The 13,934-nt window shown below is 61.4% G+C and overlaps 1 protein-coding gene across 6 annotated transcripts in view; it reads left to right on the top strand.

Annotated features, from left to right (window-relative positions):
• RARA (retinoic acid receptor alpha) overlaps window positions 1–13,934 on the top strand; it is a 47,060-nt gene that overhangs the window by 25,091 nt on the left and 8,035 nt on the right. For 4 of the 6 annotated variants that reach the window (XM_047756843.1, XM_047756845.1, XM_047756842.1 and 1 more), the window contains exons 3-4: window positions 12,085–12,233; window positions 13,618–13,759. In XM_047756843.1, the coding sequence (XP_047612799.1) occupies window positions 12,085–12,233; window positions 13,618–13,759 (291 nt within the window). Of the gene's footprint in view, window positions 1–6,585; window positions 6,759–12,084; window positions 12,234–13,617; window positions 13,760–13,934 lie in introns of those variants that run through there. The other 2 variants (XM_047756846.1, XM_047756847.1) reach the window with 2 other exon arrangements.

Below are 13,934 nucleotides of genomic sequence, written 5' to 3'. Positions count from 1 at the left end.
GCCTGGGAGCTTACATATGCTGCAGGTGCGGTCCTAAAAATACAAAGAAACAAACCCAAAACACCCCCCAGCCCCTGGGGCTTGGGGCTCTGAGGACTGGTATTTACTGTGGAGGGTTGGGATTCTGTGCACCTTGCGTGTGTGGTGGGGCGCAAGGTTATGCATATTGTGGGAGGGAGGTCAGGCTGGGGGTGTGTCCTGGGGGGTGGGAGGTCAAGGTCGGGTGTGTGTTGGGAAGAAGGTCAGTGGCTTCTGTGTATTGGGTGAGAGGGTCAGAGTGTGTTTGAGGAGCATCAGCTCTAGGGCCGGGGAGGGGTGTCAATTTGTTTGCGGGTCGGAGGGGGTGGTGACTTAGGGCATAGGGTGTGTAAGGGGAGGGGTCTGTGATGGTGTGTTAGGGAGGGAAGGGTCTCTCCTTCTTATCCTGGCTAACTTAAGCTGGAAAGGAAACGAACTTGCCTTTTCTGTTGCTTGCCCTGGGAATTCCACAGGCTGGGGGGTGCTGTGGAGCAGGCAGTGTAGCCTGCGTTCTGGCTTACTCACTTGCTACGTGCCATAACCTCTCTGAGCGTGTTTCCTCCTCTGTGAAGCAGGGAGCTGACCAGAACCTCCCTCAGAGGGCTGAGATGAGGCAAGTTCCCCAACGTAATGCTCCGAGCTTGTCACCTCGCGTGTGATCGTTACAACCCCATGTCTCATACCCTGGGTTACAACACTGCAAAGGGACCCAGGCTCTTTCTAGGTGGGGGCTGGAGTGTGGAGCGCCTGTGTGTCTGGGAATTTATCTCTGTTTTAGTTTTTTTTTTTTTTTGGCTGTGCCTATGGCACATGGAAGTTCCCAAGCCAGGGATCGAACCCTTGCCACAGCAGCGACCCAGGCCGCCGCACTGACAATGCCGAATCCTTAACCTGCGGCGCCACAAGAGAACTTCAGTTTTACAAATCGTAGTCCTTGGAGAGGGACATTATCCCCATTTGCACGGGAAGCAGTCGTGCTGGTGGTTAGGTGCTGAGCTAAGTGACCTTAAAGCTGGGCTGTTTGCTACCATCCAGAGAGGCAGCTGCAGGCCGGTAATGTGGGGGGGTCCTCCTGGGTGCGAGGAACCTTGCAGGTGATCAGTGCCGTTGAAACCACCTCTCTCACGGTTGGAGCCCCGCTTCTGCCTCAGGACCTTCCGCCTTTACCCGGTAGGGGGCGTAGCGAAGCCTCCCCCACCTCCCGCAGCCACGCCCCCTCTTCTGTTTTTGATCCTGGAGGCAGGAGGGAAAGAGCGATAAGAGGCCTGGGCCAGATCTCCATCCTGTCCTGGAAGCGGCGGATACAATCTGTTCACACCCATCCCCGCCCCCGAATCAGCCCAGTGCAGCCCCGGGAGTTTGCAGAGCTCAGCGGGCACCCTCCCCCCATCTCCAGACAGACACTGGAGGAATGTAGGAACAGCCCGTAAAAGCCACAGTCCTTATTCTTATTTTGTTTCCATTTGTGGAGTGGGGGCAGAGAAATTGGAAGCAATCAGTAGACGAGCTGGGGATGGGAGCTCCCGAAGGGCGAGCTCCGGACTTTTCTTTTCCATCCACGCATTTAGGCTGTGTGTGCCTAGAAACTCAGGAGTGGCTGTAGGGTCTGGGGGAGCCTGGAGAGGCAGGAGGGGGTGTTCCCCTCTCCGCTTCCCCTCCTCAGCCACTCCCTCCCCTTTTCAGTTTGTACCCTCTCTCCCAGCCTCCTGCCCACTCTGTCCCTGGACAATAGGAGGGACAGCCCAGGGCAGGGAGGGACTGCCAGCAGTGCCTTTCCTGGGGTCCCAAATGCAGAGTCAGCCAAAAGACTGTAGGATGAAAATGGGGCCCCTTCCCTCACTTTTTATCTGGAAGCCTTGGTGGTGCACAGGCCCCTTCAGGGCAGGATCCCAGCATGGCTGGGGGAGGGGACTCAGGAAGGAAGCCTGTCCTCATAGGCTGGCCAAGACCTGAGACATTGTGTCTGCCCCATGCCAAGGGCCCTGCGCCCGTGGGGCTGTGCCAGGGCAGGCCCTGACTACTCTTTGAGGGGTAGCGCCTGTGGAAAGAGGAAGTGTTTCCCTTTTCCAGATCACTTTGGGGCGGTGCCCACAATGCCTTCCTCCTCCTCTCCCCTGGGGAAGTTGGGGCACAGCCTGTGGAGCTGGGTCTTCCGGGCCCTAAGCCCTGGCCAGGTCAGAAATGGAGGTCCTGGCGTTCCCGTCGTGGCTGAGTGGAAACAAATATGACTAGCATCCATGAGGACACAGGTTCAATCCCTGGCCTCGCTCGGTGGGGTTAAAGAGCCGGCATTGCCGTGAATTGTGGTGTAGGTCGCAGATGTGACTTGGATCTGGTGTTGCTGTGGCGGTGGCATAGGCCAGCAGCTATAGCTCCAATTGGACCCCTAGCCTGGGAACCTCCATATGCGATTGGGGAGGGTGTGATGCTAAAAAGACCAAAAAAAAAAAAAAGGAAGAAAAGAAAAAATAGAAACTGAGGTCCTCCCCTCCCCATTTTGACTTCTGAGTTGCTGGGAACCTCACCCAGCACATGGACCAAGGCCCCCTTGGCAGAAGTCTTTGTAGTGGTTTTTTTGTTTTTTTGTTTTTTGTTTTTTCCTTTTGACGGCTGCACAGGCAGCACATGGAAGTTCCCAAGCTATGGGTCGAATTGAAGCTGCAGCTGCTGGCTTACATCACAGCCACAACTTGCAGCAACACGGAATCCTTAACCCACTGAGCGAAGCCAGGTATCAAACCCTCATCCTCATGGATACTAGCTGGGTTCTTAACCTGCTGAGCCACAACAGGAACTCCTGGCAGAAGAAGTCTTAAAGGACAGCTCTTCCTGTGCAGCCTTGGGCAGGTCTCTCGACCCCTTTCAGTTTGTTTCCTCCTCTTTAAAGCAAGACTCCTAATCTGTCCCTGGTTAGGCGAGTTGCTGCGAAGTCATAGTGACCTGCTTGCTGGTGAGGACCTGGGCGAGCTTCAAGTACCCCGCTAGAGCGACGATGACGAGGGGCGGGTGCAGCCGGGCATTGTCTTGGGGGTGGCCACCCCGTACTGGGACCCGATGTCCATCTGGCTCCGGGCCTCGTGGTTTCCTGTTTGTTATATCCCCTCCAGATGGGCTGTGGGCAGGAGGGAGCCTGGCCTGGTACAAGTGGGGGCCACTTCAGTTCAGCCCACACCTGCTGAGGGCCTGTGAAGCACACAGCCCTGGAGGAGTTGTGGGGGATGTGGCAGAGAGAGAAGGATGGGCTCCCAGGCAGGCCTCGTGGTCCTCCTCACCCCCTACTCCCTGCCACCCGCCCCCCAGCCCACCAGAGCCTTCCTTCCCCCCTCTTTTCCCACTGCCCCAGGACCCTGTGTTCTGCTCTGACCTGCCCCGTGACCTTGCTCATGCCCAGAACAGGCATCTCACCTCGACTGCTCCCCTTCTCCAGCTCTGGAAATCCTCGCCATCCTTCAAGGAACATCTTGAATACCGCCTCTTCCCAGAAACCTTCACAGATGTTCGGCCTTCTTTGCTTGCTCACCCGCCCTCCTTCAAATGCCTGCGGGTCCTTATTTTTACTCTTATAACACTCTCTACCATGAAGTGACTTCTCTCCCCGTAGTACCTGCTGTGAGCTGAAATCTTTGTGAAGATCACTGGGTCTTTGATGTCAGGGACTGTCTCAGATCCCTTAGTACCTTGAAGCGAAGCTGCGAACCCAAAGCCCAGCATAGAACCGGTGCCAGAGTGGCATCATTTGGGAGGAAAGCTGTCAAGGGCGGTGGAAGCAGTCTGCCTGGCGTCTGCGCCCTGGGTCCCCGGGTTCCATCTGCAGCCCAGATCTCTGACTCTGGAGCCCCACACCCCCCGGTCCACCAGCCCAGTAGACGTTTCTACATCATGGTCTCTGGAACTCTGCTGGAGCACAAGCCTCACACCACAGTCCTCCTTGCTCTCTCCTTTCCCCCTCCTCTCCCGCACTGACCACCTTCCTCACAGCCAGGTTCCTAGGCTGTGCTATCTTGTGTGCTGCCTGGATGGGTGCAGCAGCTTCTAATTGGTCTCTCTTGCCCTGCTACAATTCAGTCTTCGCACAGTTAAATCTGATTTATAACACTAAACCAGATCTGGCCTCTCCGCTACTTGGAAACTTTCTGTGGTTTCTCGCAGCATGTGAAATGAGAGTCTTATTGAGGCCAACAAGCCCACCTGCTCTGGCCTCAGTTCACCCCTCCGGCCTGATCGTGTGCTCCTTTTCCTCTTGAATTTTATGTGCAATCTACCCTAGTCCTCTGTCAGTTCCTTGAATGAACTTATCAACTTCTGTAACCCCAGGACCCTTGCACAGGCTCTTTCTTTTACTGGGACTCTGCTCCTTCCTACTCTTGGCCTGACTTGACCTCTACATGACTACTCTTTCTTTAGGTCTCTGCTTTGACCCTCCAACCTAAGTCAGGTACCTACATTAATTCTTCTTCAAAGTATTATGTCATTACCTGTGTCGTAATACCAGTGATCTCAGTTTGCAATAATTTATACATATATGCAATGATAAACATAAATAGATATATTTGTGTTTATTTGCTAAATGGCTCTTGCACCATAAGATCCGGAAGGGAGGCTCACCAGGGTATCTACATGGGAGGCTTCGAAAATAGTTTTCCTTGAATCAGCCTGGCATGGTAGGGAATATGGGCTTTGAAGGCAGAAAGTTCAAATACTTTTATTAGCAGTATGATCTTAGACAACCCACCTAGCTTTGCTGAGACTTTAGTTTCTTTATTTGTAAAATAGGAATTCGATCCATTTATGTCTCAAAGTTGTTATAAAGGTTAAATGACAACATATATTAGGAACCTGGCTCCTAGAAGAACATCCTTGGGAAGCATACCAATTTCTACCCTGTTTAGAAGGAGGGAGCCGGCACTGAAGGGTCAGAGAGAGTAATAAGACAGCCTCTTTTCCTGGAGCATCCCTCCCTTCCCTGACCTACCAACCTAGGCCTTTCTTCCAGAGAAACAGGCATCCTGCGGGCTTCCGGGAGGAAGCGGTCAGCTGGCAGGCACCAGCCTCTCCTTTTCTCTCTCCCGGGCTGGACAGTGCGGTGGGGAACTGCCCCCATGCTGGCTCCGCCGATGGGAGACACCCTGGGCGGGGCTTTGCTCCAAGGAAGCTGGCAGCGCATGAGGGGGAGAGCCCCCTCTGCACGCATTTGTGCCAATGCGCCCGAGCTGCCGCGTCGGTTCCGGCGGGCGGGCGGCGGGAGTCACACATGATGTCACAGACAATGACACAAGCCGGGTGTCTCATTCCGACAAGGCGCCCGAGCTGCACAATGTCACACCCGGGACAGCCGGCACGCCGCGTTCGTGGCGCTAACACTGGGCCACACGCACGCTGGCCCTTAGCCTCATGCGGCCGCTCTCCGCGTCTATGGGGGAGCGGGTCCGACCGGGCAGGGGTCCGGCGGGCGAGCCCCGCGGGCGGGCGGGCGAGCGAGTGATGTCACGGGCAGCGGTGGGTGGGTCACCCGGAGGTGAGGCGCCGCCAGGCGAGTTCAGAGAGAGTTCAGCCGCATTGCATTAGGCAAATGAGGCCGGGGCTGGGTGGGGGGTGTGTTAGGGAAGGACACCGGGACCACCCCCCGCCTCCCGCCCACCATCTCCCCCGCCGTGGCATCGCGGGGCCGGGGACTGACCAAACCACGGGGGAGGCTGGGAGCCGGAACTGGGATGGGGGAGACGCCCGCCCCTCTTCCGTCCTGGCGCAGCCCCCTCCTCTCCCAGTACCCAGCCTCCGTCTGTACTCCGCGCACTCCTCCTCTGGAGCCTTTTCCCCCTTCCCTTCCCTCTTCTCTCCTCCCCCTTCCCGGGCTCCCCCCACTCGCCTTCCGCGACCGGCCTCTGCCTCTCTGTTCCTGGCTTGGTGTCCGCGGCAGCTGGACCCGCCGCGAAAGGGTTAAGGCAGGGGCGGTGCCTGGACGGGACGGGGCGGAGGAAAGGGGGTGGGACTGCAGGGGAGGGGGCGCGCAGGCCGGGGTGGGGGGGCCGGGGCGCGCACCACCGGAGATCGAGCGCCGGGCGGCCGCCCCCGGCCTGGCGGAGGCGGAGGCGGAGCCGCGCTGTCCCCACCCCTCCCCCGGAATCCTCGCCCGGGAGAAGCCCGGGAGCCCCGGCGGGGAGGAGGAAGTGCTCGGCGACCCCCCGCCCTGCGCGGATCCCGCCCCCGGCCGGCGCACTCGGGGAGCCGCGGGACGCTGCCTCGGACACCATGAGATTCGCGACGGGAGCCCCCTCGAGGTGAAGCCGCTGAGTTCCCGGGCCTGGGCCGGGCGTTCCCGGGGGCAGCCGAGGGGTCCCGCCGCCTCCGCTACACACAACTTCCCCGCTTTTCACCTGGGACTCGCCGAGCGGCCGGCCGACTTGGACGCGGGACTTTGGGCAGAGGGCGGCCCCCGGCCAGGGCCGCCAGTCGGGGCGGGGGGACGTGCCCCTCGCCCCCAACAGCTCTCGGATGGCGCCGCCGGCTGAGTGAGGGAGGCCGGCGCGCAGGACGTCCCCGCCCGGACCTCTTGTCTTCGCGGGGAAGATGTACGAGAGTGTGGACGTGGGGGGACTCACCCCCACCCCCAGTCCCTTCCTGGTGGTGGATTTTTATAACCAGAACCGGGCCTGTTTGCTCCCGGAGAAGGGGCTCCCCGCCCCCGGCCCCTACTCCACCCCGCTCCGGACTCCGCTTTGGAATGGCTCAAACCACTGTAGGTACCGGCCTCCCCTTCCTATTGTGGGAGCAGGGGGTGGAGGTGGGCTGCGGGGCTTTCGCTCCTACCAGGGGGTGCGGACCTGGAGGCGTGGTGGTGGTGGGGGGTCTTGTCTCTTCCCCTCACTTTCCCTGGTCTCTCTTGCCGAAAGTCTCGGGTGCCCTTGTTGGACAATTGAATTCCCCCGAGTAACCCTGGGCGCGCTCTTTCTGTTGTATTCGGGCCGAGGAACTTTGGGGGTTCCTCCTTTCAGGAAACATTTGTTCATCTCTCCTTCCACTTGTAGGGGAAGTGCAGCCCCTGGCCTCCAGTTCACATCTTCTTGCCTGGAAGCCCATCGCTCGGTAGCTGAGTGGTCCTTTCTCCCCCCACCTTGGCGGGTGGGGTAAAGGTCCTATCTATGGGCTTGTCGGCTTCGAGGAGGAGGGGCCTCCTCCCCAGATCCCACCCCTGCCAAAGCCTCGGGGAGAGCCCCTCCTGGGCGACAGCTGCTGCCCCCCAGTCCTTGCCCTTGTGTCGTTAGAGTGGGTGTCGGGGGAGCGCTCAATGTCTTGGGTGTTGGCAGTGGGGTGTGGCAGGAAGGGGCCCCTCCATCAGATACCCATCGGCCCTCCTAGCCCACCCTTACGCCTTGGGGAAGGGCACCTGTCCAGGGGTCCTGGCCCTAGACCCTTGGCTGGCACCTCTGAGGTGTCTGTCCCAGGAACGGAGGGGAGAAGCTACTCTGGTGGGAAGGACCCCCCTCCCTGTAATCCTAATACGGTTTGTTCTCTGGGGGAAGAGTGTGATTCTTCTGTGGGTCTGGGGCTACTCTGGAAATGAGGAACACGTCCCCTCCCAAGCCAGCCGTGTCCTTTTGTTACCCTGTTTTCACTTGGGGATCGGGTTCGGCGCTGGGCTGTCCCTGGCTGAGAACCCTGGAGTTCTGGCAGCCTGCTCCCCTCCTCGCCGCCGCCGCCGCCGCCAGTGCCGTCCCCTGTCTGGGTTCAGGCTCCCCTGGAAGGGAGGGGCCCTGGGCCCTGGCGGGAGCTGTGAGCGCCTGGGGTGCACACCTGGGCGTGTTTGTACCCTGCTGTGAGTAGTGTACCTGGGTGGGGGAGAGCGGCGCTTAGGGGGTTATTGTTACTTGGCTCTGGTTTCGTCCCCTCCCCTGCTCTACTCTGCTTGGGGGCTCAGCTCTTCCCTGGGGCCTCTCCCGCCCTCCCTGGCCCGGCTGCCTCCCTCCTGTCTGCCAGGGAGGAGGGGCAGAGGGGGTCTCTGGGGGCCTGGCGGCTTGCAGAAGGTTGAAGGGCAACCCCTAATCTCTTTGCTCTAGGAGGAGACACCTGAGGTGGCAAGACACCCACCTTGGCCCCTTTCAGAGCCACCTCACCCCACAGCCTTTCTATTGTCCTGCCCCCTGACCTTTGCCCCTGGGGCAGATTGGCTGGGAGGCTGCAGGCTGGGGACGGAGGGAGAGAGAGGGAGGCGTGAACGTGGGTGGGCTTTTGTAAAAGCAGAAAGGCACAGGTGAGAGGTGTGACCCATGCCGGGATCCTCCTTCACATCCTCTCGGAACTCGAGGAGGGTGTCCCCTGCTAAGCGGGATCATTGGGGCCTGGCTGCCAGGGTCACTTCCTCCACAGCCTTGGCCGCCTTGGCCAGAGGCCTGGGGCGGGGCAGCTGGGATCTGAGACCTTGGGCTCTAGCCTCTGGGGGCTGTTCAGCTCTTCCTGGCTCCACACTGGGGGAGTGGGGTGTGTGTGAGGAGGCTGGAGTCCAGCTGGCCTTGGGGAAGTGGAGGCCTGTTGGGGTGGAGCTGAAGGCCTGGCCTTCCCTGTTCCCAGGCTCCTGGTGTAGGTGTGTAGCCGGGGGCTCAGCTCCCAAGGCTGTAGGCTGGAGGGTGGCTGTGGGAGTTGTCCTGAGGGCACAAGAGGGACCTGTAGGGCGACGACCTGACTATCTGGAGTGCACGGGGTCACTGCTGAACCCCTCGGTGTAGTACGCGTAGGTTCTCCGGTGACAGGGAGCCCTCCAGTCCCCTTACGCTCAGTGCCCCACTTCCTTCTGCCACCTCCAGCGAAGGTCGGAATTGATGGTAGGTTGGCCGTGGGAGGAGGCCTTGCAGATCCTGCAGGGCCCTGGGGACCATGCCTCCCTCCGGGGAGCCCGCGTTTCGGGGCACCAGAGGACACGGGGTACACAGGATGTGGCTCTCCATCTGTCCCCCACCAATCTCGCCGCTCACGCCTCCGCCCGCTCCCAGACGTCCAAGAATGTGAAGCACGTGGATGCCCGTAGTGGGGGGAGGGGGAGATGCTTATCGGCCGCCGCTGGGTAGGGGCCTTCTTCCGCCGCCCGCGCAGCACCCAGAGCCACCCCCACCCTTCTCCGGGGTGGAGGAAGGGCGGACCCAGGGCCCCGCGCCCCGTCCCCAGCCCTCCCCGGGGGCCGTGAGGGGAGCCGCGGAGGAGCGGGCGCCAGCTGGATTGGGAGGGGAGCCGCTGGCCGGGGGCCCGGCCGATTTCCTGCTGATCTCCTCCAGGAAACCGGCCCCTTGTGCGAGGCTGCGAGCGGCTGTGGGGCGCGGGGACTCCCGAGCGCTCCGCGCCTCCTGCCCGCCCGCCCGCGGCGGAGCCGAGCGGGGGAGGGGCACGGTGGCAGCGCGGGCGGGAGGGCACGCCTGGCTCCCTGGACCGGTGCCAGCCCTCCGCTGGGCGCTGGAACTTTGAGCCGAGAAGGTGTGGCGCTCCTCCCGCCTTGTCCTTCTGCAGGAAGAGGAGAGATTCATGGGCCGGGGCCTCTGGGGAGGGAGGTGAGCCGGGAGGGGCCCGGCCGCGGCCGTCCTTCCTCTCCTGGGTCGGGCGTGCAGAGTTAAGGCAGCAGCCTCACTCTCGCAGCGGCTGTGAGGGGACCCTGCTCCCCTAGGCTGCTGGCTGGAGGCCGGGAAGGTGGGGACTGGGCCAGGGTTCTGGGTTCAAAGGGCGCAGTGGGAAACCTCCGAGCTGTTACCTGGGTGACAGGTGGGGGTGTGCTGGGGGGTGGGGGTGCAGCCCGTGTCACTGCCTCAGAGGCAGCCCGCTGCTGTGGGGTGGGCCCAAGAGAGGGCTCTTTGAACTCAAAGTGTGTCCCCCTCACCTCAGGTCATCTCCGCCCTCCTGCTAAAAAACACGTTTAAAAAGCACATTCTTCCAGTTCCACAAAGAGCCTCTGGACTTTGCCTTTAGCTCCAAATTTCTGCAGGTCTTTGCCCCTTCAGTCGGTCCCTGGCCTTAGAGCTGTCTGTCCCTCAGCCAGATCTCCTCCGTGTGTCTCCCCACGGCCCCTCCCCTCTCTGAGCCCCGCTCTGTGCCTTGAAGCTCCCTGGGTCCTGTCTGGTCCACCTCTAAGGTGGGGGGCCTTCGGGGAGGTGGGCCCCAGGCGGAGGTTGGATGGGGAGGGAGAGAAGGGGAGGTCAGCGACTCCATCCTTGCTTGTTGGAACGCTGACCGAGATTCTAGGCCATGGTCCCCCCACACCCCCTTGTCCTTGACACCCCCCCCCCCAACAGTCTGGATTGTCTATTGTTACTCCTTTTACGTCTTGGAAAAAGTTAGCACAACAAAGGGCTCCTTTGTCGCTCACCCCTCTGCCTCCTGGCCTCACCCAGGCCCCCCAACCCCGCCCCCCACCCCCAGCAGCTGTTCTCAGGCCTCTCGCCTGTCTGATTTGCTTGTCTGGCCTCCGGGAGAGTGAGGCGGGGGAAAACCAGGCCAGGACCGTTCGATTTGGGGTGAGGAGCAGAGGGTGGGGGAGATCAGCGAAGAGTCTGTGGACCTGTGAGGGTGTGGGCATCCACTGTGCCTTTGCTGCAGGCTGGTCCCAGGGCAGGGCCAGGGCCATGGGGCCATGGCAGTACTGGTCAGCCAGGCTGACTAGGAAAGCGGTGCCCAGGCCCAGCTAAGAGCCAGGAAAGTCCTGCCAAGGTTGTTGGCCTGGCTCCCTGTCATCAACTGCCTGGCAGTCCCTGGTTGTGTCTGCAGGTAAAGGGGGAGGGTAGCGGGATGCAGCTAGTCGGGCCCTGCCCCGCCCCCGCCCCCATGCAGGTGCTTCTTTTCTCTGTGCCTGGACTTTGGGGCCCTGTGAGTCATGAGGTGCTAGGAGGTGTTTGGGCAGGAACTCTGGGCCCCTTTGAATTCCAGGGCCTCGTGTCCTGGAGTCAAGGGTGAGACTAGGTAGGATTCTGGGGTGTGGGAGGAGAGGCAGCCTTGCCACCCACCCCCCCAGCCCTGGACAAGCGAACTTGGCAAAGGCCTCAGGAAGATGCCGAGCGGCCCCTTGGGAATCTGGGGTTGACTGAGTTGTAGTTCTCTTCCAGCACAGAACACCCCCAGCTGCCCAGGCTTTGGGCACAGACACCCTCCCCCCATGCAGCCCAGCCCTGTTCTGCCTGGGGTGATGGGCACGGGGCCAGGCATTGGGGAGGATCTGGCTAGTGGGGGCTGCCCCTGCTGGCTGGGTCACCCTCCTGGCCGCCCTCTTGGAGCTGCAGAACAGGAGGGGAGGGGGATAGTAACCCGGACATAGTATCGAGGCCAGACAGACAGCGCATTGATGGGAACAGACCCCCTTTGTCATGCTTTTCCCCCCAGACGGGGCACCCAGAGCCATGGACTTCCGGGGCCCATAGGGACTCTTCTCCCTGTCTCCAGGGGGCCCCTTGCTCATCTCAAAGAGTCCCTGCCTGCCATGCCTCAACATTTGAGACTCTGCACACCCTGCCTTAGGTTCCCGGCCAGGGGATTGTTTGGGTGGAGGAGGGGCTGTGGCTCCTGGCGGGGGGGGGGGGGGGGGGGGGGCGGAAGCGGGGGGCGGGGGGGAGTGGCCGGCTTTGAATATCCTGTTGACCCCAGTTTCCTCTGCCCCTAGCCTGTGTCCTCTTTCCTCCCTCCTCACCAGCCTTAACTCCTTCCTAACCTGGGGGACAGGGGGCCGGGCTGCCCAGGGGGTGGGGTTGGGGCTGTAGAACCAGGATGACACCTGTCCCCACCGATCAGGTGTAGCCACATCCACATACAAATCTGATGGCTGATTATCTCCTCTTTCTGGTTTCGAAGGTGGGGGGTCCTGGGGAAGCAGGCGGAACCGCCGGCGGGCTGGAGGCTTCCTTGGCGACCTCATTCCCCCAGCCTGGCCGGGAAGTCCCAGCTTTCCTGAGACCGCGTCTCCCCGCCCCAGAGTTGGACTCCTGGCGGCCTCAGTGGGGAGCCTGGCAGGGGCTCCTGGGAGAGAGCCCGAGGCGGGTGGGCGCTCCGGATTCAGGATGGTGACCTGGGTCTCTAACCGCCCTTGCCCTCTTCTCTCTCTAGCCATTGAGACCCAGAGCAGCAGTTCCGAAGAGATAGTGCCCAGCCCTCCCTCGCCGCCCCCCCTCCCCCGCATCTACAAGCCTTGCTTTGTCTGTCAAGACAAATCCTCAGGCTACCACTATGGGGTCAGCGCCTGTGAGGGCTGCAAGGTGAGTCGAGGGGGTCGTGGGGAAGGACAGTCCTGATCCGATAAATGAGATGTTCCCATTGCCATGTCCTGGGACTGTGACGTTGATGGGAGGCGGGTATCCCTGAAGCTGCCACTCTTGCTTGTGTGCGGAAGGTGGCAGCAGTCTTGGAGGAGAGGAAGCCTTCAGCGGAACCTCCTTCCCCATGGCGGAGCAGGGGTCCCCCAAGCCAGAGGTTCCGCTCCTGCCTCAGCTCGCTTCCTCCATCCTCCATCCTCCGGCTGGCAGGGCGAACACCCGCCCTGCCACCGCTGCCCAGGTTGCCATGGTGAGCTGGCTGCCGACCGGCTCTTGGCTGGGGACCCAGGAGGCCTGCCTCCAGTGGCCCTGCCTGAACCTCGCCATGACAGCCTGGCAGGAGGCTGTTAGGAGCAGGCGCCTTGCCTTGGCGTCTCCTTCAGATGCCCAGGCTGTGGGCTCCCCAGCGCCTGGCTGGATGTCCCCGTGCACACGATAGGCTCTGGGGTGCAGACATGGCTGTCCCCTTCCCAGCCCGTGTGGGCATGGCCTCTCCTCTTCCTGTCCCCAGGGCTTGAGCCTCTGTACCTGTTTCTTCCCCAGAGATCGCGGCTTCGAAGCTGCACAGCCCTGGGGCCTGGGGCCCGGGGCTGCCCCTCAGTGTGGAGTGGCCAGCTCCAGGTGTGGGGGGGAGATTGAGGGCAAAGCACACAGCCTTGGACTGTGTGTGTCCACCTGTCCTGTCTGGCTGGTTGTTCCTGGTCCGCCCTAGTCTGTCAGCCTCTGTTAGCCTGTGTGCCCCCACCCCCGCCTCCTGCCCCCAGCAGCCTGGTCTGCCTGCGACCAGTGATCCTTCTGTGTGCATCTACCTGGTTAACGAACGTGTCTTGCTGCCTTGCTCCTGAGTGCGAGTGTGTCCCCACCTCTCTGCGCCGCCTGCGTGTATCCCTCTGTGGTCCCTTCCTGCTTGCCTTCTCTTCTGTGCTGAGCCCAGGGCTCTGCTTTTGTCCCACCTAACCCAATCTGCCCCCTTTCCTGACTCACCAACAGCCTGAGGTCCGTCTCCCCAGGAGGGAGGAACCTGGGTCTGTGGGTGGAGGTTGGGGGAGGCCTGCCCCCGCACCCCCCTCTCCCCCCACCCCCGCTACAGTGTTGAGGCAGCAGGTACTGGGATTCTTCAGGGAGTATCCTTGTAGGTGGACCCTTCTCCCCACCTTATCTGGCCTGCTCAGGTAGGTGATGGCCAAAGGCTTGGGGCAGCAGCCCGCTGGCCCTCTGCCCTCAGACGGAGGCTGCAGGCCAGCGCTGACAGGGAGACCCCTCGTGTTTTGAATCGTGGGTGTGGCTCTGGGTGTGGCTGACCTGCCTCCCTGCCCTCCCTACCCAGGGCTTCTTCCGCCGAAGCATCCAGAAGAACATGGTGTACACGTGTCACCGGGACAAGAACTGCATCATCAACAAGGTGACCCGGAACCGCTGCCAGTACTGCCGGCTGCAGAAGTGCTTTGAAGTGGGCATGTCCAAGGAGTGTGAGTGCCTGGAGGGGGGCTGGGCCCCTAAAGCCAGGGGAGCCAGGGGGGACGTGTGGCTGTGTGTGTGTGTGTGTGTGTGTGTGTGTGTGGACCCGACCGTGCATGGTATGCGGGCCCGTGTTGAGGCTGGTTTGTGTATAGCTCCAAGGACCTGTCTGTCTGTCTGGCCCTC

Source organism: Phacochoerus africanus, chromosome 14, assembly GCF_016906955.1.
Source record: "Phacochoerus africanus isolate WHEZ1 chromosome 14, ROS_Pafr_v1, whole genome shotgun sequence".
NCBI classification, from domain to species: domain Eukaryota; kingdom Metazoa; phylum Chordata; class Mammalia; order Artiodactyla; family Suidae; genus Phacochoerus; species Phacochoerus africanus.
The sequence above is the reverse complement of the archived record's forward strand: the minus strand, read 5'-3'. Positions and strand labels throughout refer to the sequence as shown.